Below are 25,015 nucleotides of genomic sequence, written 5' to 3'. Positions count from 1 at the left end.
ATTCACTCTGATGATATTAACCAGGCTTCAAGCTCTGTAAGCAATTGCTTTTCCAGGCTTCCCTCTTGCCAGTGATACTCTGGCGATGATTTCCCAGACTTGTACAGTTATTCTCATACAAGGTTTAGTGAGGTACTGTCTGTGATATATTTGTAAGGGTCAGGTATATCTTCTCTGAATTAGGTCCTAAACATACACCAGCAGTCAGCCAAGTAACAGATTCTATTTCCTTCTGTTTTTTTTTTTGTTTTTGTTTTTTTTTTTGTTTTTTTTTTTTTTTTTTTTTTTCCCTGTGGTTTATACTATCAGGTGCTAGATGTATTAATATAATGAGATCACATTTATTTTGGACAGTCTTTGCATTGCTGCTGTGTCCACAGCTGCCTAAGGATGATACAGAAAGGGGATTGTAAGGGTATTTACTAGGATGGAATACAGGCATCTTCAGCCTCTCAAACATCCAACTTGCAAACAAGTTTTTGTTTTTGTCTTTATTTTTGTTCTTAGTATTAAAAAGTGTTGGGTACACTCGAAAAGGTTTTCAGCCCTGTTCTTAAGCTGATACTGTACAAATGTGACAGGAACAAAAATTATAATTGAATCAGACCAAAGTAATTGCCCACTCTGATAATGCACTGTAATCTGCTGAACTATTCTTTTAATCCTTTCAATGTGAACATGAATTTACAAAATCAGCAGTCCGTAGAACAGGGGTTGACACTCAAGGTTAATTATTAGTAACCCTGTAGATGAACAGAAATACTTAAAGCAGATTAAATACAGTGATTTTTCTTTTTATCACTCTAGAGACCAGCATGACATCTGGATTCCTTGCCTTTATTTTCTCTGTGTTTACAAAGTGCACTTATTTTGGAAAACATGTAAAAATTAGAACCAAAGCATAGAAAGAAAACTTTTGGTCAATACAACATGGAGAAAGGAAGTAAATTATTGATTATGAAGTAAGCTTGTATGTGGTCCATCAAACAGTAAGCTGCTTTTCATCTGTAGTTCCCTTGAAGCTATAAAGAGCCTGGGATAATAACTATGTTGGCTCTCATCAGCTTTAGAATACAGGCAGCTTATGACTGGTATAACTTTCTATTTTTTCTTTTGAGGAACACTTTACATCTACACAAAAAAAGGGGGATGATGAGGGTTTTTTTTGTTTAGGAAGGACAGTGTTGAACTATTGAACTTCAGAGAGCTTTGGTCTAAGCTGAGTCAATATTTATTTCCAGGGCAGAATAAAGAGTGTTTTCTCTTTCTTCTGCAGCATGTATATGTGGATACATTTGAACTTCAGCTTTTAGGATTCTGCCCTTCTATTTATAGGGAAAAAATAATCTGCTTGTTAAATAATTCTATGTGGCATGATTTTCAAACTTCTAAAACTAGACAGTTTGGCAATAAGTTGAGAAAAGTGATTGTAATTCACTTATAATTGTTCAGAAGAGAAATTTTAAAATATAATTTTTCTTTTGTTGCTTTTCTAATTTAAAATTTTCTCTCAGCTTTAACACTTGCATGTTTTAGACCAAAGTTGCACAACCAACACTTTCAAAGCCTGAGGAATTTATGGTTATTATTCAGGTATTTTTTCTTGGCCTAGTTATTTTTATTTTGAATTATCTACTTTATAACTATCTGCAGTTCTTTCCTTTCTCCTGTACCCCTTTGCTTAATTTTATTCTTGCTATAGAAGACTCAGGTAGGGATTGGGCTTATTCCTTGAAGAAAGAAAAAACCTTGATATTTTGCAGAATATGGGGAATTGCAGTCCCCTAATATGTTGCTGTGGCACAGCAACAGCCACAAGAAATCTTCTTCACTCCCCTGTTTCACTTACCCCTGTTCTTTGCATTGCAAGTCTGTGAGACAGCATGGCTGGTAGCTCCAGGAGGGCCAGAACTCCAGAGGAAAGGACATCTGGGGAAGGTCTGTGGGGGGATAACAAGGCTGGCTCTGCTAATATGGCCAACAGGCTGGTATTTGCGTTAGGGAAAACCTACATGCCTACATTTGTATTATATTTATAAATCATGGGGCTTTTCAGCTTTTTCTACTCGCAAAAGACATTTTTTGAAATAAATTTTTCACTTCAACTGGTGTGTAGTTTTTTGAAAGGTTACACAAGAGAGCACTATCATCAGTGTCTCTGTGGGACAAATAATACTTTTGTACTGCTTGCTTGTAGAGTCCTCTGTCATAAACCATGTTATTTCAGTGTATTTTATTGTTAAACAGCTGTTGGAATGTAGTTGGAAGATATTGTAACTAAATGGAAGATCCAAATTTTGGCCTTCTGTGAATCCGTAAACTTTCACAGTTTTACAGGGCAGATACAAAATATTTGAAAACAAGATTACTAGCTCTATTTAAAAACTCATGGCAAACTCATGTGTTAGGAGACTTTTTCCTCACCTCTGACGTAGATCTCTGGGAGAAACTTGCTTTAAAAGTATAATTTTAGTCTATTATTGCTTTTCCTTAAAAAATCTTCAACTTGCATCTGAGTGGGTAGGGGAAAAAAACACTTTTGCTATTCATGTGTTCTGTAAACTGGAAAAACAACTGGAGCACTGTGGAAATTTTGCATTTTATTTCTAAATGAAACATATTCTCTACCCCACTCTTGGTTAACCTTATGTTTACTTCACATTGTTCTAACCAATCCAAGTAATTACCAAACTAATTTGTGATTGAAACCTTTCTAAGTCAGTCATCATGGCAGGTGAGCCAAGGGAAGGAATTCTCAAATGTGGGAATGTCATTCCTAATCAGTGGAATTTAGTCATGCTCCCTAAGCTGCTTAACCATTTTCTTTCATATTTGCTGAGATTTAGTAATCTAATTTAGTTTCTGCAGAAAATACTGACCCCTGCCTCTGCTTTTTCATCCCTTGCTTTTCTTCAGTTATTTAACCTATAAATTACTAACATTTTTAGAGCCTGTATTGCACCCTGTGGTTTTGCAGAGAGCTTGTAATATTGAAGTAATCACTTAAAGTTCAATATATGTCTAACAAATTGAGCAAACTTGATGTATGTGCAGGCCAGCATGCATATATGTTGCTTTGTAATTAGGAAACAATACATGTTTTCCCAACATTAGCAACACAGAATAAATATCCAGCTGCCTAAGATTTGATACCATAGCCCCTCTGAGAGATTTCTGAGGGGCCCTGGTCATTTGGGCTGACTTCCTCTCTGGAAGTGCCTCACTATAAAGAGAAAACCTGGGGAGTACCTTGGATTTACTACTCAAATGTCACACAACCTAAAGTTAGAGGAGAATGCTGTTTTCAGCATCTTAAGTTACTTTCAGCTAAATAATTTTTTGGTCTTTAAAGATATTTTTGTCCTGCCTATGCTGAAATGTAACTTTGGTTACCCTACGTAATTTAGTTATAGTAACTAAAATGTAGATTTTCTATCATATTCCTTTTACATGACTACAACTGAAATAACATTTCACTTTCTGTAGCTCTTAATGGTAGGATGAAATGTCCTTGTCTCAGTTTATATGCTATGTTTAGGAATTACTGGACACGTTTTTATATATAATTTCAGACATGTTTCACAAGTGCTGTCATAGTTTACATTCAAGGTAGAGCTAAAGGGGTTAGTTAACATTAGAATGTTTATAGAGTCAAGAGGAAAAAGCACACTTCAGTCTTGGCAGGTACTTTTTATCCAGTAAACCTAAGCCTTTAGATTAATGTGACCAAACTTTTTGACCCTGCCCAATTCCACAGCATGGTCTGTACAGGGTAGCACTTTTTCTGTCATGCTTGGAGACTACATATCCCAGTGAAACTTTATGAGCTCCAAGCCTCTTCACTTCTCCTGGTATCCACCCCTGTCTTCCTAAACAACATGGCCAGGTTCTTGTCTGATACCTCTTTGTTTACCCCTCCACCTCCAACAACAACTTTCTTTGAATTTTGGGCATGGCAGACCTCTGGACATCAGCAGATATCACAATGTTGGCTTCTCCTAAGCAGTGTAGACAGTAACCTGGGTAAAAAAATGGATTTGTTATGGAGCTGGTGTACCAAAGCTGTCCTGGACTTCAGCTAATACTGTAGGCACAGTCAGAATGAAAGAGAATGACAACTAGTGGGTTGCTGCTTCAGCCCAAAGCATGGCATTGTTAAAAGGAGGGAACATTTCATGCTACATCTACCTCATTGTCCTGAATAGTACAATTTAATTATTACTCTGGCAAAGTTGTAAAGTTGCATTTAAAGTCTCAGAGAAAGTCATTTGTATATTTACTCTTCTATCAAATATTAGTTTGCATACTTCTATGCTTTTCAATACTGTATTGAGGGTCAAAGAGTCCTGTTGATGCTTCTGTGGATAAATCCTTGAACTTAAATGAGTATTTCCTCTGAGATTTTGCATGACAAAATTTGGTAAGTTTAAGTCTCATAAGTATATAGTTGATAAATGGGTTACATTTTGCAAAAAAAGTTTGAATATAAAGTTAAAAAAATCCAAAATGTGCCTTGTTTATTTTTCTTTATTCCACACAGATTTAATTCTCTTTGGCAGTCCTATGGCATATATTTAATAATATGGAACAAATGACTTATAGTTAATAACAAATTTTTAAAGTAAAAACCCTTAAGTAAAGGGTTGTCACAGTATATGCTGTGGATTACATCTCAAGCGATTCTAATTATTGTTTCAATTATCTGGGCAACCAAATGAGATGCCAATTACCTGGAATGTCTTCTCAATCTTATTATTGTTCCACTCAATTGATGAACAGGAAATCAGTAAGCCAGTGAAACTCTCTTAGCATGAGATTGCATTCTGTTACTGTGAGAATTCTACAAAAGGATCAAGTCTTCAAAATTTCAGTGAGGATGAAGACCATCCCAAACAACTTAAAGGAAGGTCAGCTGCAAATACTGTAAGATCTTCTTATGTATGTTACATTAAAAGGTTGAATATAACAGATCTGTGAGAAAGACATTGAATCTTTAAACAAATTGAGCAAGCAGTTCAGCCACTGTGCCTTGAAACAAAGGGAAGGTAAATTTTGTGGTAACCACAGTGTAGCACAGGAGCTGTAGAAGGGCTGCATCCTGGTGGTGTTCAGATTGCAGTGCTGTGCTACCAGTTCACACTTACCCTTTTGCATGTGCCTTTTCCTAGAGGCATGGAATGTTCACCAGCATGGATGCAAGCCCATCTGTCTCGGCTCACTCCGAGCTAGAGTGAGTTCTTTCCCTCCATAAGCGTTTCACCTCTAGGAAAAGTATGGATTCTGAAGTGTGTCAAAAGTGCATAAAACCATACAGAGTCTGGTAGTCTTTTTGTTAAAACCAGTGCAGCATGCCTGTTGGTTTGTGGGTGGCCTGAAGCTATGCACTCTTACACAGAGGGCTGCTGTAGAAGAAAGGTAGGCTGAGGACAAGGCCAAACTGCCTTCTGCTCTAATTCCTGCTCATAGTGACTTACAGCACAGAGGAACATTTCATCTGACCAAGAACGGATGTCAACACCTGAACCAGGTGTTACAGAAACCCTCCTATAGGCTGTGGGGAAAATGTAGGTGCTTCTAGGGCATGACTTATGTTGCATTTTAAATGTTTACATGAGGTCATCTCAAGATGCCTTTTTTTTCCTTCAGAAATACGAGTAAGCAGCTTACTGTATAACCTATCCTAGGGCCAATTCAGTCTGGTATAACTTGGAGGAAGCATTACAATCTTTCTAGTTATGCTAGGGATGGGATTCCTCATTCTTTGGGTTCCAGTTACTCTCTTACTTGCTAAAACACCACTGCAGATCTTGCAGTGGTGGCCCATAGTTTGAAATAATCTGTCCTTACAGACATAATGTCAGTGTTTACAAGGAAATACTATGCATTTGTATTCTGGTCTTCTGTAAACTAACCTCCTTCTTTGCCTCCTTAGAAAAGCATTGTGTTTGACAAAGTGCCTGTGCTGTGCATTTGACAATAGATTTTTTTCCACATTTGAAAGAAAATGAAAGTTTTTTCTTGAATTTTGTGTGACCAGCAGAACTTTTGATGTGCTTAAGAGGTTTATTATAAGATTTTAACTCTCTGAAGATTATACTGCTTTTGTTTCATCTCTGTATAGCAATGACTGTTATGGGTCATGAATGACTGTTACAGGTTTCATGAAAATGATATGAGAAACAAGTTCCTAATGTTGATCATAATTTTAGTCTTCTTCTTTCCTGCATCAGAAATATAGCAGCATTCCAAGTCAGAGATGTAGTTCAGAATTTCCTGCATCAGAAATATAGCAGCATTCCAAGTCAGAGATGTAGTTCAGAATTTTGTAATTAAATAAAATTTTAATGCATTTTCTGGATTGTAGGATGAAGGGAGTTAGGAGATATTTTTCTTTTCTTTTTTATTTTTGACATAGAAAAGCTTCTAGAAATCATGGAAAGTGCTTTAAAGTAATGGGTATTTTTAACACCATAGGATATTTTGAAAGAAATTAATTGAAAAGTCTATTTATGTTTGGTTCTATGATCTCTCCAGTGTACTTCTTGATCTCTTCAGTGTATTTCTTGAATTGTAGAATTAGCTTTCCTAAGCTTGTGTGAGAAGTTGTCATCGCATTTATGACCTAATGTAAAAGGCCATGTCTGCCACCTCCTTTTATTTAGTACACCACAACATTTCACAATATTGTCCTTGTTATGAAAACCCCCCCATATTTAAAATTATCAATTGCACACAGTACTAGAATACTAAATTCTGCTTTAATCTAAAATTGTCTATGTCATTGTATAATAGTTTATCAACTTGAATAACTAATAACTTAAATTCTTGACATTTTATGACCTTAATGTTGAATCTTTCTTTTATTGCAATGCTTACATAGTCACACAGTGAATTTAAGAAGAGTTTCATAAGTGAGACCTAAGCTTATGTTGGTAGATTGTTTGAATTTATCTGTCCAGGGATATGTCTGTACATGTGAGAGTAAAGCTATAAAACTTATTGAGCTATTCTGCAAAGTTTAATCATAAAAGACAAAATCTTTTGAGAAAGGTACTTTAGCTCAAAAATTGTTTAAAATCTTTGCAAGTTTGGCTTGATGCCAGATTTACCGAGAGCATGTATTCAAATGGCTGCATTAAGAAATGTAGTTGTAACACTAATGTGAATATGATGATCTGAATGGATAAACATGTCTGAAGTGAAGACATAAAGATGCAGTAAAGCACATATTTATGCTTATCACTATTATAAATTATGACTTTCAAAAGTTATCTCTCCCCGCAACACTCTAGACTGTTTTAAAACCTATATGAGTTTGTTAAGCATTACTTTTGTATTCACTTTTCACATTTGTGCATTGGGGATCAGGTGCTTTAAATATGTGGTCATATAGGAGTTCAGGTGATGAAACTAAGCAGAAGCCTAAAGTTAAGCATGCTTGCCACAGTTGTCATAGTGAAGTGATTGTGTTTGTGACAGGTAACTCTCAGGTGTGATCCCAAGAAGGGACCTTCATTTTGCTTAATCACTCAGCAAAACTATTTACTTGAATCGTTTAATGCCAAATAAAGGTTATATGGCATTGTCAACTAAAAATGTTTACTCAGAAAGTTTCACTGTTTTTTAATGCATATGGTATATTTGCACCATGAAAAAGAAGTTTCAATTAAACTCAATGGCTAAGTAGTGTAAATCACTTAACATTAAGGAAAAAAAAATCACATTTTATTCCCAGATCACAAGAAGAATTCCAGGAATTAATATTGTCCCTCTATTTCTGCTTCCAGGGTAGCAGAGGGGAGACAGGTCCTGCAGGTCCTCCAGGTTTACCAGGGAAGTTGGTAAGCAGTTTATTTCTATATTCAGTACTTATGTTTACGTTCAAGGAGTTATAGTATCATCTGAACTACACTTACCCATTTATCTATGCAGGGAACCAAAAATAACATTGAAATGATTGGTGGTTCAGTTTCTTTTTCAGTCCTCTGTGACTGTGCTAATATTAGAAAATGCTGTTTTAAATTACATGGAGATGTGTGTGACTTTTTCTTCTTCTTGATAAACCCATAAATCCTATGACATGCAAAGCTGAGTGGCACACTCCTGTGTGGGCTCCTGGGAACAGGAGCAGTGAGAGACTGGCTTTCTGCTAACAGCTATGTGAAACTAATGAATGGAGCATATTATGAATGCCACCTTTTACCAGAGCTCCAGCAGTATTTACACAGAATCAGTCAGAAGCATAACTGGGGAGGTCTTGGCTGAAAGAGCCTACTGTTACAGAGGAATGTGCAAATCGCAGAGTGCAAGATCTTGGGAAGGATTTTTAAGAGAACCAGTCTGTCGTTGAGGGACTGGAGGGTAGAAAACCAATAAGTAATTTCTGTTGTGATTGTCAGCAATAAATTCATACTAAGATTCTGTTTAAAGTGCTGTACTTTGGATCAGCCCAATTTGCATCAGATAATCCTCTTTCATCAAGCTAAGTCTGTTCTGGGAATAAGGTTCTGCCCTATCTGCTTCAGGGTATGACCCTTAGTTGTTAATTCTAAATGAGATTGGCTAAGTTTACATCCTTGGCTTATTTTCACAGGGTCCCCAGGGGAGTATTGGCCTTCCTGGACTGCCTGGTCCTCCAGGCCTTCCTGGTGGTAAAGGTGACCGGGTAAGAAATGCACTCATACATGCAGTTTGGTGTCAGGAGTAAACACAACAAGTTGAGCACTGTCTTCAGTTTTTCCATGCATTAATGTCTGTTTTCTTGTTTTGTATGTAGATATTTTAACTGCTTGAAAGTGGTGCTCTCTGTGCCCATTAACTACTTGTAGCTCATAAACATGTACAGGAAAAGTCTTGACAGTGCCACTTAAGGGAGTGAAATAAGATTACCAGTGTAAATATTATTTTGATTTTTAAAATTTGAATAATTTAAAGACTTAAATTGTACTGCTAATCATTGACACAGCCAGATATGAAATGGTCAGTCAGGGTCTGTGGTCACTACAGAACTTTGCAACTTCAACCCTCACCTACAGTAGTAGTGATGCCTGTTACATATGTCTTAGGACCCACTATGGAAATGCACATGCTAATGCAACTATTAAGACACCTATGCATACATGCAGAATTACAGGATATAAGTATTTCAAGTATTTTGTTGAGAGGGAAGGATTGGGCCCTAGGGCCCAATAACTGCAAAATATATCTTGCTTTGCTCAATATCTGTTAGTGAAGACAGTACCTAAAGCCAGAGATGTTTCTTATCTTCTCTTGGCTAAAGGAGACTGCAAAGGATGGAATTCAATTGCCAAACTTCTGACATCCTTGATGTAAAAATATTAAGTTCTCTACTGTGTCTTCCTTACTTGAGGCATGTCAGTATTAAATGAATTACACTTATGAAGTGCCTCTTACATCCTCCTGACAACCAGGGGACTGTTGGACTGTTAGTCGGACATGGGTATAACTGCTGTGGAATGTCTTAGCTGAAGAGAGGAATCCTGCCCTTCGTATGCTCTCAGTGTACATCATAGGGTTTCTGAATAGGGCTTGCTGTTGTTTTAAGCAACTTTTTTAAAAAAAAAAGCTATTCAGGTACTTAAAAGCAATCTTCTACGTCTTTGATGTTGTTGAGGTATTTTTTTCATGTTTGTTTGGTTTCTTTTAATGCTGAGATCAGGACATGTTTCTAGTCAAATGTAAGTATTGACATAAAGCAGTCTCTTTTATTAGATTGGTAATGATTCATATTTTAGACTTCTCCAGAGGGAGATTAAAGGTACTGAGGAAACAAAGGTAGAAGGAAAATACCTAACGTTTGTTGCAGTGCTGACAACCTTCCTCCAAAGGTGCTTGATTTTCCTCATTTGCCATATAAACCTTCTGGATCTCTAGGATAAAAAGTAGAATGTCGATGCTGTAAACAGATCAGAGAGATCCAGGCTACAGCCAGGAGATTTCTGAGTATCTAACTAGCAGATGACAGTAACTTATGTCTGGACATTTTTTGAAAACCCGAGGTCAGTTTAACGCTCTGTGCAAATACCTTAAAGTCCAAAGTGCTATGCTAGGAATTATTTCATCCTATGATTGCTTTTTAGCTCTCCAATTGTATCCTTGATTCATATTCTATTTTGTAGTTGCATAGAGGTTGGAGTGAATTTTCTGGGGCATGCTTAGCATTGCTGCAGCCTTGCCAGCAATGACCTGCACTGACCTGCAGTATCTCTTCGAAGTCACCAGCCTGGAGAGCATTGTGCCACTCTATCATTCCCTTCAGGTTTTGCAGCTGCATCACTCTTACACAATCAGTCTTGTCAGGTTGGAAATAAGTGTCTCTGTAGCCTGTTAACCCCAGTCTTTGGGTCAACCAACTTACTAGGAGTAAGTTCTAGGCTGAAGTAACCTTTTTTCACTTTCTGATTTCAACACTTCATGGTTTTGTACACAGGGATCCTATAAAGTTCTGTTATGTAGCTGTATCTGCATGGTAAGAGTTGATGGAAGTAGCTGCCAGAAGCCAGTAGAATTAATGAATTTGATATACCAGTAGTCATGCTTGATCCCAAATCTGTTAAATATTGTGTACTACCTCTTGACATCTTGTCTACATGCAGGTGATGACCACTTAAAGAATAAATCACCATCAAAGATACCACCAGAACTATTTTTACTGAAGTAATATGTAAAAGTGAGAGCTGACAAAATTCGATGGATATAATAATGATTGAATGTTACAAGTGTAATACCATGTGCTAATGGCAGGGTCGGTGTTCCTGTTTCCAAGCTCACATGGACCAATCCTCACCATGTCGCCCTGTGCCTGGGTGGGTTTTCAGGTTGGAAAAGGAGGTCACAGCATAGGTCTTTGCCTCCCTTGGAGCCTGGAGCAGACTGCCACTAGTTTGGGCGAGGAGCTGTGTGCATCAGGCACGCAGCTGACGTGGGCTAGCAGAGAGAGCAGTACAAAGCAGTGTAAGAGCAATGGCTTAGGCTTCAGGCCATCTGACAGTGTGGTTGTCCCATGCAACACAGATAATGGCAAAACCGCAGCATTCACCACTTAGGCTGCTTCTGAGTCACGTATTTTGGATTGGTTTCCTACATTCGGGTTCTGTCTATTCTAGTCAGTTAAAACAGCACCAAGCTAAGTGCCAGCCCTTGGCACTGCAATATGATCCTTTGTGCTGCTAAGTAGTTAAAGTAGCCCCTGGTACAGTTTTGGATCATGTTGTCAGGCAGTTTTGCATAGAATTCTTGAGTATGATTTGAAAGGGATTTTTGCAAAATAGATAGGCAGTATGTCAAGAAAAGTGAGTATTTTCATAGTTTGTCATCTTGCCTTATTGCCTCCATTGCAATTTTTGGAGTCAATGTAGTATTGATTCCAGTAGTTTCAGTTGTGATTTTTATATTTTCTTATGCAAACATTGTAGGATGGGCTCACAAAAGCAATATTCTTCTATGTCAGCTTTATCTATTGGCAATTTTATTGCTCTAAAGAAGAGTAAGGGAAGAAAAAGAACCCCCAGAATAATGTTAGATTGGAAGGCAATGTCTTTTTTGTGTAATTGGGAAACCTTAACAAGGCACAATGTTGAGAACCCTTCAGACAAAATAGTTTCAGTGTTGTTTGACAAAGTCAGAATGTTAAATAGTTCTGTCATTTATACTGCTTAGCTTTGTGGATAATTTAGTATTAGCTCTTCATCTTCAAGAACATGAGAACGTCAGAATTTATTAAATTCTGTAAAAGCTACACCAGTCTATATGCCTATATCTTATGTGAATTAAATGGATCTCTGAAATGGGAGAGAATGCTGCATCTCTGTCTGTTTTACAAAAAACAGGATTCTCATGCACAGTTATAGTTTGTTTGGAATGCCTGTCCTTGAACATGCACAGACTGGAAAGACTATTAAAAGTATGGCGTGACTGCTTTTCTAACAGAATACAACTACAAAAAGATTTTCCTGAATGATATACTGTTCTAAAAACTTAATAGTTTTGCTCTAGAAAAAAATATGTTTGAAATTAATTGGGTCATTAATTAATTTCTCTGTTTCCTGCCTGTCTACACAGGTATGTTTTCTTAGAGGATTCTAAGATGAAACATAATCTAATTTCTTTTTAAAAGGGAATATTAACTTTAAGATACAAACCCTTCAGTTTTGACTACAATGATCAAAATTCTAGACACAGGTTTGCTAAAAGACATTGAGATTTAAACAGCACACAGGACAAGATTGTGACTGTAATTGTGGATGTCTCTCTGCTTTTCCCACATTAGCAGGGCTAGTATAGCCTATAGCAATATGGAATATATAAGGGTGCTAGAAAAAGTGATACACTTACTGGATTTATTTACTTGTAGCTTCTAAGCAATTCTCAGAGCAGACCTGTAGCAGCTGCAAGAGCATTTGTCATGTAATGGGGAGATTTACCATTGGACAGTCAGAATCTGTACTGTACAGTGTGGTAGTGGATTATATGTTCCATACTAGTACTTGCCTTCACTCTGTCACATAACTTGCATAGAAACATTTAAGTGCTTTCATTGTAATTCTTAAAAATTTGCAGCTTTAAAAGTCTCTTGCATGAATGTGAAATTTAGGATAAAATAAAATTTAGCATGCTTTAGAACCTGAACTTTAAAATTCTGAAGACATTTTTTTAAAATTTTTAATCTTTAACCTTTTAGGGTTCGGTGGGTGAACCAGGACCTAAGGGTGAACAGGTAAGTTATGTTAAAGATCATGGGACTTGAAAATCACAGTACCGAATGTTACATAATGTTGACTAAATCTGAAGACTGAAGTATGTTTTTCTTTGATATAGGGTGCACCTGGAGCAGAAGGAGATGGAGGAGAAAAGGGTGACTTAGTAAGGCGCTTTTTCCCCTTCACCTGTTATAATATTATGTTGTTGTTGTAAATTAAAAATATAAAGTATTGTTGGAGTGCTTCAAGAATTATGCTTTCATCATTGAAAGGTACATTTCAGTTTTATAACAACTGGCCCTTGCAAAGCACAGCAGTTCTATTTGCCTAATTATTCTATTCCTGCTATTTGGAAAGCACTGAAATATACAGGTTCTGTTAAGTGTACAACGTAGTACAGACTGACTTGGAGAAAAAGGATGTGTCTGTATGTAGAAACATATATATATAAGATTGTCTAGATATAAAAATATTTATACACATGCATACACAGGCACATAAATTCTTGGTGTTTGAGGCAGTGAGGATGAGCAAGTAGTTTAAGTCAGGTGAAACAGGAAGAGAGTTAATAAATATCCTTAATTACTCACACTTAAAGGAAATATTTTGTATTGACTTTCTCTTTGGAAATATGATTTGCAACTGGCTATTAGAGAGAGGAAAAAGGGAAGAGGCTGTGGGACTGTGATATTGCATCTATCTATCTATCTATCTATCTGCTGCCAGGAGTATGGCATTTTGTGAATTGACATGGGTAATGCCTGGGTCATGTGCCCTTGGGTAATGAGGATTTGTTTACCTGCCAAAAGAGAAACCCACTGGTCCAGTGGCTCCCATGGGGCCTCATCCAGCAAAGCCAGAACTGATCTTTCTAAGGGAAGTAAATTGCTCCCTATTCAAAGAATGGTAGTCAGGTTGTACGCTGGAAATGAGTGTATTTTTCCCACAGGCTGGAATTTTGAAAGCCTTAGTGAGATAGATGTCCAATAACTGAGCATTACAATCACTGTACAGATTCCCAGGAAACAATATTATGGGTTGTTTAAGTGTGCTGCCAGCTAGTCTGGTTTTAAATGGATAACAATTATTTCTATTTAAATTATGACATATTCATTAACAGACAGGCCTTTGACTGGAAACCAGTTATTTCACCAATGACATTTAGGAACTGGGAAAGTAGACTTTACAGAAATTATTCTTCAGTGTTGTTATGATAATCTGCTTCACAGGTAATTACAAGATTTTGAAAGTTTTTTTTTAAGTTCAGAGGAAAATGTAAAAATTCCTGAATAGTGGGATTGCTATTCTCAGTCAGGTGATCGTGGAATTTTGCTATTGTTGAAGCCAGGTAAAAGAGTGCTGGAAATAGGAACTTGTAGGAGTTTGTCTTCTTCACAGAACTTAGGTAGTTTCTGTTGCAGTTTTTTCAGCACTAACACAGCACCAATATCCATAGTTCTGTCACTTTGTAGAAACTAGAAAATCCTGATAAAAAATGTTTCTTCAAAGGATTCCAAGAAATCTTCTATCTAAGATTGTCCTGTGGTGTACCTGTGTTTGACAGGTTAAAGCCACGTGTCTAATTCTAAGAGAAGCAATACAAAACCAGTTATAACAAACATGCTTTCTCATCTGAACCTTATAAAAAAGATTTTTGAGAAAGGAATTGTACAAAATCCACTCAAAATAAAGGTTTTATTCTCAAAATAATGGTAATTGTTTGTGGGGAAATTTTGCATAAATCAACTAAATATATGAAATTTCTTTTTATATTGAAAAAACATTGTGTCACATTTACTGCATTTGTAATGTCTGTGGTAAGGAGACTATCTTCTAATTTAGTTTGTCTTCTTTTTAGGGTGACATGGGATTACCAGGAGCAAAGGGAGCTGTAAGTATAATGAATAGCATTGTTACAGAAATATAGAGATCTAGTAGATCATATAGATGGTTTTCTGATTTAAGGAAAGAAAAATGCAAATAACAAGCTGACCTCTTTATCGCAGCTAAATGGAATGAGTTTTAGCAGCTTTTATTCTGTTTAAATTTTGAATACAGTTAATATTAAAATGAATTAGCTTTGAAAAGGAATTAGTTTCCTGGATCCCAACGCCATAAAAGACAAGCATCATTGAGCAGCAGTTTTCTGGCCAACAAAGTTTTTTTTTCAAGAGAACGCACCCTTTGTACTGTAGGTCTTGGATAGAAAGGAGGCTCAGTGCTGTGGCTGCATGCCACTGTTAAAAAGCTGGCAGCAGGATTGTGATGGCTGTGACACTAGAAGTATTTATAGCCCAACTTCCTTTGTTTTATTTTAATTGTGTTTTTATCTTATTTTTATTTTGTTTTATTTTACTGCAAAATGATAACTTTGATGTGGAAGGTGAGTGGGATCTTGTATGTCACATAAAAATAACTGGAGAGCTGAATTCTTTCTTTTATTTCAAGATTACTGAAGAGCTGGATTGTTACAGCACCTGAAAGTATGAGCTGTGATACTAAAATACCAATAGTTCTCCCTATGGGGAGCTGAGACTCAGCATAACAAAAAATCCTGTGCTTGTGTTATTAGTGTTCTGGGTAACTTTTGGGCTAAACAAATGCAAGCTAAAGAGTATTTACTGTTGATGAAGATCCTACAAGAAGGACATGAGGAAGAGATAGATTAAAAGAGAAATCCATAATTTTATCCACCTAAATTTTTCAAATCCTCTTGTGTTGATGAGAGCCTAGGGTGATTGTCATCTCAGTGAGTACCCTCACAGGACTGAGTAATCTGTCTGGGAACCTGATAACTCACCAGTCTGGGGAAAAAAGGAATTACGGCTTCCCAGTTGCATAGTCCATAAAAGCAATTATTCAGTCTTCTTAACGTATCTATTGAAGCATGTTCCTTGGGTTTCGTTCTGATAGGGACAGCCATCAGCTGTCTGGGATGCAGCACAGCTGGAGCCAAAATGGTCCCACCTTGTAGATTTAACTGATACCACAGCTGAGTAATTTGTTCTTTATCATCTCTTTCAGAGGGTCTTACTCTTTTTTTTTTGTTTGTTTGTTTTTTCCCAGTAGATTTGGGAAGTTGTGAGTATGTAGGATTTTTTTTTTCCTGCTCATTTTGGGTTTTTTAGGTGGAATTTTTTTCCTCTTTTGTGCCATATTTTTCTTTGTTATTACTACTATAGGTTATTAGCAGTAAATTAACTTGTATTGAAAGCAGCTATGGTGGTTTGACCTTGACTGGACATCAGGTACACACCAAAGTCATACTGCCACTTCCTTCCTCAACTGGCCAAGGAAAATACAACAAAAAGCTCATGGGCCCAGAGAAGGGGCCAGGGAGAGATCCCTCACCTGTTACAGTCATGGCCAAAACACACTTGGGGAAACGAACTGATTTATTACCAATCAGAGTCAGAGTAGGATAATGGGAAGTAAAACAAAAGAGAAGCACGTCTCCCCCTCCTTCTGCACTGACCTCAGTGTCTTCATAGCTATTAATTTCACATATCCTCATCCTGCTCTTCTCTGGCTGCAATTATTTCTGGGCAATAATTTTCTCCTCATTAAATATCTTGTCCCAGAGGCTTTATTAACATGACTAATTGGCTTGGCATTGGCCAGTAGGTCTGTCTCAGAGCTGGCTTGTGTTGGCTCTGCTGGACATGGGGGAAGCTTTTGGCAGCTTCTTAGAGAAGCCACACCTGTTGACTCCCTGCTACCAGAACATTGCTGCTCAAACCCAATACAATAATTCAGAGGTGCCTGCTGGAATAGGTCTCCCTCTGCATGATATTTATGTCATGGTTTGACACTGGCGCAATGCCAGCGCCCCCATGAAAATACACCTTCCTAAATAACTGCTGTGAGATTTGATCAGGAACAGAGCAGAGCAGGCCCAAGCTTAATAACAAAGAAAAAACTTTATTAAACTACTACTACTATAAAAACACAAACACTAAATCATGGATTAAGACCTTCCAAAACACTTTTCCTCCTCCCACCTAATTTCCAGACAAACCCACAGTGAGACACCACCCAGGATCCCTGATCAGGTTGCCACCCTTCAGATAATCAATACTCAGTCCATCAAGGGAGACAGGAGTCTCTCCTGTGCCACAGACCCCCTAGGAAACACAACTGCCACCCTTGTGTCTCCATGTCACACATGGCAACTGCCTGGAGAAAATCTGCCATGGTGACACTCTCCTTTCCATGTCACAGTGCTCTCACCACCGTGCATGGACAGACTGCTCATAGGGCTCCTTTAAGAACGCTTTGCCAAGGACCAAAAGAAACAACAGTTCAGTTTCTCATCTCGGGACTACAGTCCCCCCCATTTTCCCCTGGGGCCGAGGGTCCAAGAACAGAGATCTTCTTCTTCTCTTCTTCTCTGAAGACAGAGGGCCTCTCCACACCCTCTTCAACTTTCCTCTGTTCTCTCCATTCCTTTGTTGGTAGTCACTGCAACAGGTCTCTTGGCCCACCAACGCATCCCCCTAAATGCAGTCTGTGTTGCAGGAGAATTTGGTTCAGTCTATGGCTAACAAGAAAAGTCCAGCCACAAGCCACTCCATCATCTCCTCCCACTCAAAAATTTCTTCTTCCAACATCTCAGATCCCAGACTGTCTCTCTTCTACTTCAAATCAAGGAGGAGTAATATTTTACAAAGCCTTCATTTCTCAGGAAAGGGTTAAAAGTTCAGACTCCCTGGATGGCTGAAATCTCTGCCCAGCCGCCGATTTCCAAGGCCAAGGCTGGGCGCCTTCCCCCACTCTCCTTCTCCTCCGCGCCGAAAAAGTTACAGGTGCCGTCCGAACTCACTGTCTCTTCCTTCTGGGGGGGATGACAAAGGCATCTCTGCTTCTCTCCACCCTTCCGTCCACAGGAGCTGGCTCGGTTCCAGTCCTTCTACCCCTCGGCTCACCTCGACCAGGCCACATGGCTTCCCGTCCCCCACCCTGTGCATGGCTGGGCAGGGGAGGTCTGCACTGCACCCTGACCGGAGCCAAAGAGAGCGGCTCTTGGGAGCTCTCTTGCTTTTAACCCTCTGTGTTCTCAGAGGTGTATCCACACCTTCAGTGGTCACTCCAGGTGCCAGTATCCAAACCTGACCACTGATTGGTTTGACCCAACTTCCTGAAAAAATTCACTTCCATGTCAAACCACAACAATTTAATAACTCTTAGTTAAATGACTGGAGCAGAAGCTATAGCTTTGTTTACTCAGTGTACTTAAGTGGACATGTTGACATAGTCACATCAATAATTTCATTCTCAAAGGGTCATGGATAGCTTTCTACCCCTTCCCTGAGTGATATAAGGCGGCACTCCATCTGTTCAGGCAGTTTGTCTATGCCAGTTGGTGTGAGGATGTTCCTTCTCCTCTGCCAGAAAACTCCAGCGTAGGCCCTAGAACTAGCTCTGGCTCTGGCAGAGTAAACAAAGCAAAAATGTGGGTTCCCAAACAGCCTGGGGCTACACAGTAGAGGCTCACACCATGGTACTCTCTAGAGAAGGACATGAAAGGCATTTGGAGCAAGAAGGGAGCTGGAATTTTCATACCTTAAGCAGTACTTAATGTCTAGAAATGTTCCATGTTGACATACATGAGGGCAGAGAGCCATCTTGAGGCATGTCACTATTTGATTTACCTATGTCACTCTCTGATTTACCTATTTTTACGGAATAGCTTATTTTTCCATTTCTCCTCTGTAAGAGTACAGACCTCTTAAAATCATAAAACTACTGACTCCAGTTGCTTATTAAAAAAAAAATTTCTATTGAACAACTGCATTTCAGCAGTCATTTCTTTGCATTTGTGAATAGCTCTTGTCACCATTTTGATGTCAGAATGAGTACATCACTAGTACAGCAGTCTATTGAAATTCCTCTCTTTCTTTGTCAGGTTGGTAATCCTGGAGACCCCGGTTCCCGTGGGCCTGAGGGAAGTCGGGGACTGCCTGGCATGGAAGGGCCACGTGGCTCACCTGGACCACGAGGCTTGCAGGGTGAGCAGGGGGCCCCGGGCCTTCCTGGCAGTGAAGGTCCAGCTGTAAGTACTGCTTTCATGAAATTGGTATCTTTTGAACCTTTATCTCTCACTCACACTGCTCCTTATTTTGCATGTGCATGTGCCAAACTGAAGTGCCACAGCAGTCTGAAATACAGTGTGCCTCTCATCAGGCACAGGTGTATACCAGAGCAATCCTGAGCTGTACAGGCACGTCCTTGGGGCCCCAGCTTTCAGTTCAGCTCTGTTTTCTTATGCCCACCCTACCCCTGTAGTGTGCATGAAACCAAACTGTGTTTGATACAAAGGAGCATCACTCAGACTTTACCTTGCTAATTAAGTTGACATCAGCTGGAATAGTTGCACTTGCAGGAGCTGTAACACCTTTTAGTGACTCATGGATTGTTTTTGGTTGGGATACAGTTAAATTTCTTCATAGTGGCTTGTATGGGGTTATATTTTGGATTTATGCTGAAAATAATCTTTGTAGCATGCTGATGGGAGCAGCAAAAAGGGTAATGGTTTCAAAGTGAAAAAGCATAGTTTTAGATTAGATAATAGGAAGAAATTCTTCACTGCAAGAATGGAGAGGTGCTAATAGGTCACCTAGAGAAGTTGTGGAGGCTCCATCCCTGGAAGAGTTCAAGGCCAGGTTAAAAGGGGCCCTGAGAAGGGGGGTTGGAATTAGATGGTTTCAAAGGTCCCTTTCAACCCAGGTCATTCTGTGATGTTTCAGTTACTTATGAACACTGCATAGAATCAAAGCCTCTCCTGCTTCTTACACTGTGCCATCAGTGAGTAGGTTGGAGGTGCACAAAAAATTGGGAGGGGGCACAGCTGGGAAAGCTGACTATAATCGACCAAAGGGATATCCCATACCATATGGGATCACACTCAGCCATGTAACCAGGGAAAACTTCTGGGAGTGGCAAGCAATTGCTTTCATTTTTACCACTTGCAATATCATTGTCTTTTTTGTATTTTATTTTCTTCTTCCTCCTTTTCCCCTTTTTCCTGCCCCTTCCTCTGCATCTTCTTACTTTTGATTTATTAAACTTTTTCTTCCCCTGTTCCATGGGCGTGGGCTGTGGGTGTGAGCAGCTGTGTGGTGTTTTGCCAGCTGGGGTTAAACTGTGACAACTGTTTATTGACAGCATTTTTTGAATCGGGCACACTCATAAAATGTAAGTGTGACATCAACTGTTTTATTAAAACCCTCTTGTTTTTAATCCTAGGGAAAAGAACCAAGTGATCAGCACATTAAGCAGGTTTGCATGAGAGTCATGCAAGGTAAATAGGCTAAAAAGTATTTGATGTTTCTTGTGCATTTAAATTGGGATCATCTGTTTCTGTAGAGGCAACTAAGATTTTCCCCATGCTTACCCAGAACAAATTACATGGCCTCAGCAGGGGACCTGGTGGAAAATCTTTCCACGTGTGAATGTGGACGCAGCATGAGGAAGTCCCTTATTTATATATATTTTGTAGCCTCATTGAACTGCCTGTTGATTCCATACTACCGCTGTGGTAAGCAGGCCATATACCAGAGCAGTTGTGTGAAGTACTTACATTTTGTATTCAAATCACTTGCTGTGTTTACATGCATAAAAGTACAAGCTTCACTGAAAGCTTTTTAGCCTTTTGTATTTACTGTAAGATTTCAGCAAACTGTGCAAAATAGGTGAAAAGAAGAGGAATGCAGAGAGATGTTTCTGCAGATAACCTACCTTAAAATTAAAGCAATATAGAGATACTCCAAATTAACCCTAATTTGCTGAGTTCTTGACACACACAGAAATCTGAAGCTTTTCTAATATGGTTGGGTGCATGGAATTGACTGAGTTGAGAAATTTATTCTGTCCTGTAAACACAAAAGAAATTTTTCACTACTTGCTATTAAAGATATCTTTTAGGTTATTATGCCTCTGTAATGTTAAGAGTTTACAGAATGAAATTGCGGCTTATGTTTTAAAAATTTTCAGTAGTTGTTACTGTTCTTGATAATGCTCAACAGGGTATTTAAAAAAACTCTATAAATAGGATAAATATCTTCTATTATAATACCTTAACTGTAATAAATGTTGTAAATAGCAGTGTAATAAAGGAAGGGTCTGTAGTGTAATTTGTCAGTTCCTGTAGCAGTGAACATATATTCTTCTTCAGTGATCATGGGAATCTCTTTGTTCATGTCCACTTACTCCGTAACTCTGTTCTCCTGCTCGTTGCAGAACAATTAGCTCAGCTGGCAGCCAGCCTTAGGAGGCCAGAATTTGGTGCTCCAGGTCTTCCTGGCCGACCAGGGCCACCAGGTGCTCCAGGACCTGCTGGTGAAAATGGTTTCCCAGGACAGCTTGGCCCCCGTGGCCTGCCTGGCCTTAAAGGTCCCCCTGGTGAGATTGGTCGTAAAGGTCCTAAAGGTAAGAAGTTCTCTAACTGGCTTTCACTTGGTGACTGCCTCAGTTTTGTTTTTCAGTGTTTGTTTGTTTGTTTGTTTGTTTTTGTTTTGGTCTTGCTGTTGTTGTTGCCCCATTCCTTGGTCTATATGTTGTAGATGTATGCTGTGCACATGTGAACTCCAAAATGGATCCTGAGTTTGGAATGTAAACTGTTTGCTGTAACTGTTGTGTCAGTTACCACAGTGATTAAAGAGCTCATTGGCCTGCCTTCAGCAAGACTTGTTTAGAAATCTGCTTTTTAGCACATAAAAACCCACAAAACCTCAAAAGTGCATGAGAGTGAGAATCAATATTAGGACTCTGACTCAGCAGCTTCCTTCGAGTTCAGGGCACATGCCTGTCCTTTCTCACATTGTAGAAGTGATTTGATGACAACCACATGTGATTCCAGCAGTGGCTCTCTGTGCTCCATTCAGCCTGCCTGTTGACCAAACTTTTGCAAGATTCATGGCCCCAGGAGCTGATGTAAGCAGTCAGATTACTTCACTAAAAACTAGTCTACTTTTCTAAGCACACCCAGTTTATCACATTACAAAGGACTGATAATGATTTACCTTTTTATTTGCATATAGTGCTTGAGCCATTTAACATCATTTCACCAGAGTCTATTGATTCTTTGGAAAGGACAAATCCATAACAAAATTTACTTACATTTTACACAAAATCTTTGATCTATGTAAATCTCTTCTGCTCATCCCTGAGAGGTTCTATTCTCCTCTAAAGAATTACAAAGTAGAATTTTCTGCAAAATCTTATGACGACCATTTATGTATTAGTTTCTATTCAGCGGTGGTTTTGATTTGTTTTCCAAAAAGAAGGACTCATTTAAAAATTGTCTTTCTGCAAAAAAGCTGGTCTGTTGCTGGAGTAGGGTGTTTACTTTTGATTCAAGGTTTATTTGAAAGTGAAATTTGGAAAATCTTTGAGAGAAGGAACAGAATAGAAACAAAGCAAAACTTAACAGCATCGTTGCTGGAGCTTTGTTGCTGTTCTAATTCAATATAATGTCATCTGCAGAAATAAAAAAAAAAAATACAACGGTGATGTATGGGATATCCAAAATTTGATTCAACACATAGCAGGCTACGCTGTGTTAATATTAAAAGAAAAAAATAAACAGAGCATTAACCTTTACCCCCTACCCCCCAACCCAAGCAAAATCCTTATCATAACTAACAAAAAACTATCATAGCTGTCATCAAATTCTGAGTTACCTTAGAGTAAACCTTGCAATATCATTACAGATACAAGGGAAGTGGTGAATGCTCTCATGTGTAAGAGCTATAATAATGGTACATGGCAGCCAACCTGAAAACTCTGTGTTTCACTCAGAGTTCCTGGTTCAGATAGATTCACAGATAACAGTGAACAGAATTTGAACTTTACAACCTAAGCAACAAAAAAAACCTTCCTCTTACTAAGATGATTCAGATTTGGAGCAAGATATGGGCTTGAAGAAACTCTGTGTGTGTACCGAAGGAAAGTCTCCCATGACATTATTATATGAGGAAAAAAAATTATTTTGTGAGGGTAAAACTTAGTCTTATGTGAATATCAACAGAACAATGTCATCTGTGTAGCCACCTTTCTTCTCTTCTGCACTGGCTGTGTCTAGGACCAACACTTGAGAATTTTTACTTCTTAACTGAGCTTGTACAGTTTTGCAGAAGCCAGTAGCCTCAGTCTGCATCCCAAATGTCCTGAAATCTTGGGACTTTGGTCTATTCCTGTGACCAGGACTGTGACATATTTCATGTGGTACTTACTGTCCAGCTGTAGGTGGTTTCTTTCCCTCCAACCTGTCTGCTTCTGAGTGTGACTCAAATGGGTGAAAAAACCCAATCCAATCCTAAACATTTTACACAGATATGTGTCAGGACATCATTGAAAGATGCTAAGATTATATACAACCAGCTGAATTCTCTGTTTATTGACTGTTCACTTCTGAAAGGGAATTTACTAAAAATGATACTCCAGGCAGACTGTAACTAATGTTTCATGAATTTGCTTTAGGTGAACCAGGAGAAAGAGGAGAAAGAGGATTTCCAGGCAGAGGGCTGAAAGGTTATCCTGGACCAAGAGGTCTTCCAGGTAAATATAAGAGGGTGAGGATAAAGAAGATATATACTAAAAGTTTACTCAGTTTACTTTCAAGTTGCCTTGAAAGTATAAAAGGAGTCCATTAAGCAATAAACTCTGAAATTACAGTGCTTCGTAATTTTTATGTCATAGATGCTGATTCAGTCAGAAATCAGACTTGAAAACTAAAAAGCAAAAAGCCAACCTCCTCATTTAGCTCAGTGTAGAAAGATTAGAAAAATGTAAAGAAAGCATTAAAAAAGGAGGCAGTTACACATACGTGAATAAAAGTGGCCTATTTTAATATATCTTTTTAGATATATTATATGCATATACAATTATATATAAAAACTTTTAAAAAAAGGCCATAACCTCCAGATTATCTCACTGGCAGGCACAGCAGTCTTCAAAATCTCCATTCATAATTTAGGATATTATTTTATTTCTGTGGTAATTAATTGCAGTGTTATATAACATGGCTCCAGGAGCGATTCCTGCTGATGGCTGAAGCACAGCTGGCCTCTAGTGGCCAGCGAATGAACATAAACATGTTATTTCCACTGTAGAAATGCAGTTCATTTCTGTGTTTATCTAGCAAGATGAACTACTCATATTTGTTCTCTTGTGAAAAAGGAAAAAAATAGTTTTAGTATTTACTGATCCCAAGGATGTCTGTGTAACTCAGAGGTGTTTTCTGTAGAAATCACTGGAAGAGGCTTCCTGAAATCACTATTTTTCCTTTCTTCATTGAAGATTTAGAAATAAAAACTATGTTAGTGCTCAGCAGTTTCAATCTTTACAACTATTTCCCCCACCATCTGAGTGGGAAAAAAAAAGGTATTTCTTTTTCCAGAGAGCTAATGAAATTCTGTGGTAGCAAGTAGCATCTACCCTGCCCTAGGTACCGACAGCAGGGTTGGCTGAGTAGAGTACCCTGCAGAGCTTTGTACAGCGGCAGACCGGCACGGTATACCTGGAGAGCACTGGGACTGAAATTTCATTGCTCTAGCTGTGTAATTGCAGATTGGGTGTCAGGTAGTGGAAAACTGTCCCTGTAAGTTGGCACCCCTCTTGGGAATCCCCTGAGAGCAGTGAAAAACTGTCTTCATACAGCTTTTAAGGACAGGATGCTAATTATGCTATGCAAGTCCTGTGCTGCCAACGTTTAGCCCTGCATCCACTTTTCCAGGTGAACCAGGCAAAGCCAGCTACGGCAGGGAGGGCCGTGACGGTGACCGAGGTCCCCCTGGGGTGGCCGGGCAGCCTGGGGTTCCTGGTCCCCCTGGCCCTCCTGGCCCTCCTGGGTACTGCGAGCCAGCGTCCTGCAGAATGCAGGCGGGACAGAGAGTAGGGAAGAACATGAAAGGGCCCTGAGAGTGCAACCGTGTGTCGGCATCAATTTACATCCTGCACAGACAGCTGAGGACGAAATCACGAACAAAGGAGAAATGCAGACACGGACAAACCTTTCAACCAAGGTTTCAGTAAGGTATTTTTAACACAGTGGTTGTACATTCTTCCAAAAGGAGTGCTTAGCAACACAAGCTGGAACAATGGTGCTTACAGAAATACACAGGTGCTGCCTTCTGCCTTCTCCTCTTGGGGGGAAATAGAAGATACTTGTCTATTTTTATTTTTGATTTTGTTTAATAAAGAGTTTCTGTGATTTTTCCTCCTCCCCTACTTAATTCCTATGTATGATGTACAGTGAAATAATGTCTTCAGCCATCAAATAAAAAAGGATAGTTTTA

At 38.8% G+C, this 25,015-nt stretch overlaps 1 protein-coding gene across 4 annotated transcripts in view; it reads left to right on the top strand.

Moving 5' to 3' along the window:
• COL9A1 (collagen type IX alpha 1 chain) overlaps positions 1-25,015 on the top strand; it is a 64,931-nt gene extending 39,916 nt beyond the window's left edge. For all 4 annotated transcript variants that reach the window (XM_068183758.1, XM_068183755.1, XM_068183756.1 and 1 more), the window contains 10 exons: positions 7,788-7,841; positions 8,594-8,665; positions 12,701-12,736; positions 12,838-12,882; positions 14,578-14,610; positions 18,625-18,771; positions 19,965-20,019; positions 20,958-21,146; positions 23,199-23,276; positions 24,454-25,015. In XM_068183758.1, the coding sequence (XP_068039859.1) occupies positions 7,788-7,841; positions 8,594-8,665; positions 12,701-12,736; positions 12,838-12,882; positions 14,578-14,610; positions 18,625-18,771; positions 19,965-20,019; positions 20,958-21,146; positions 23,199-23,276; positions 24,454-24,638 (894 nt within the window). In that variant the 3' untranslated portion in view covers positions 24,639-25,015. The remainder of the gene's footprint in view (positions 1-7,787; positions 7,842-8,593; positions 8,666-12,700; positions 12,737-12,837; positions 12,883-14,577; positions 14,611-18,624; positions 18,772-19,964; positions 20,020-20,957; positions 21,147-23,198; positions 23,277-24,453) is intronic.

Source organism: Anomalospiza imberbis, chromosome 3 (assembly GCF_031753505.1).
Source record: "Anomalospiza imberbis isolate Cuckoo-Finch-1a 21T00152 chromosome 3, ASM3175350v1, whole genome shotgun sequence".
NCBI lineage: Eukaryota > Metazoa > Chordata > Aves > Passeriformes > Viduidae > Anomalospiza > Anomalospiza imberbis.
This window is presented reverse-complemented; position numbering and strand designations above follow the sequence as displayed.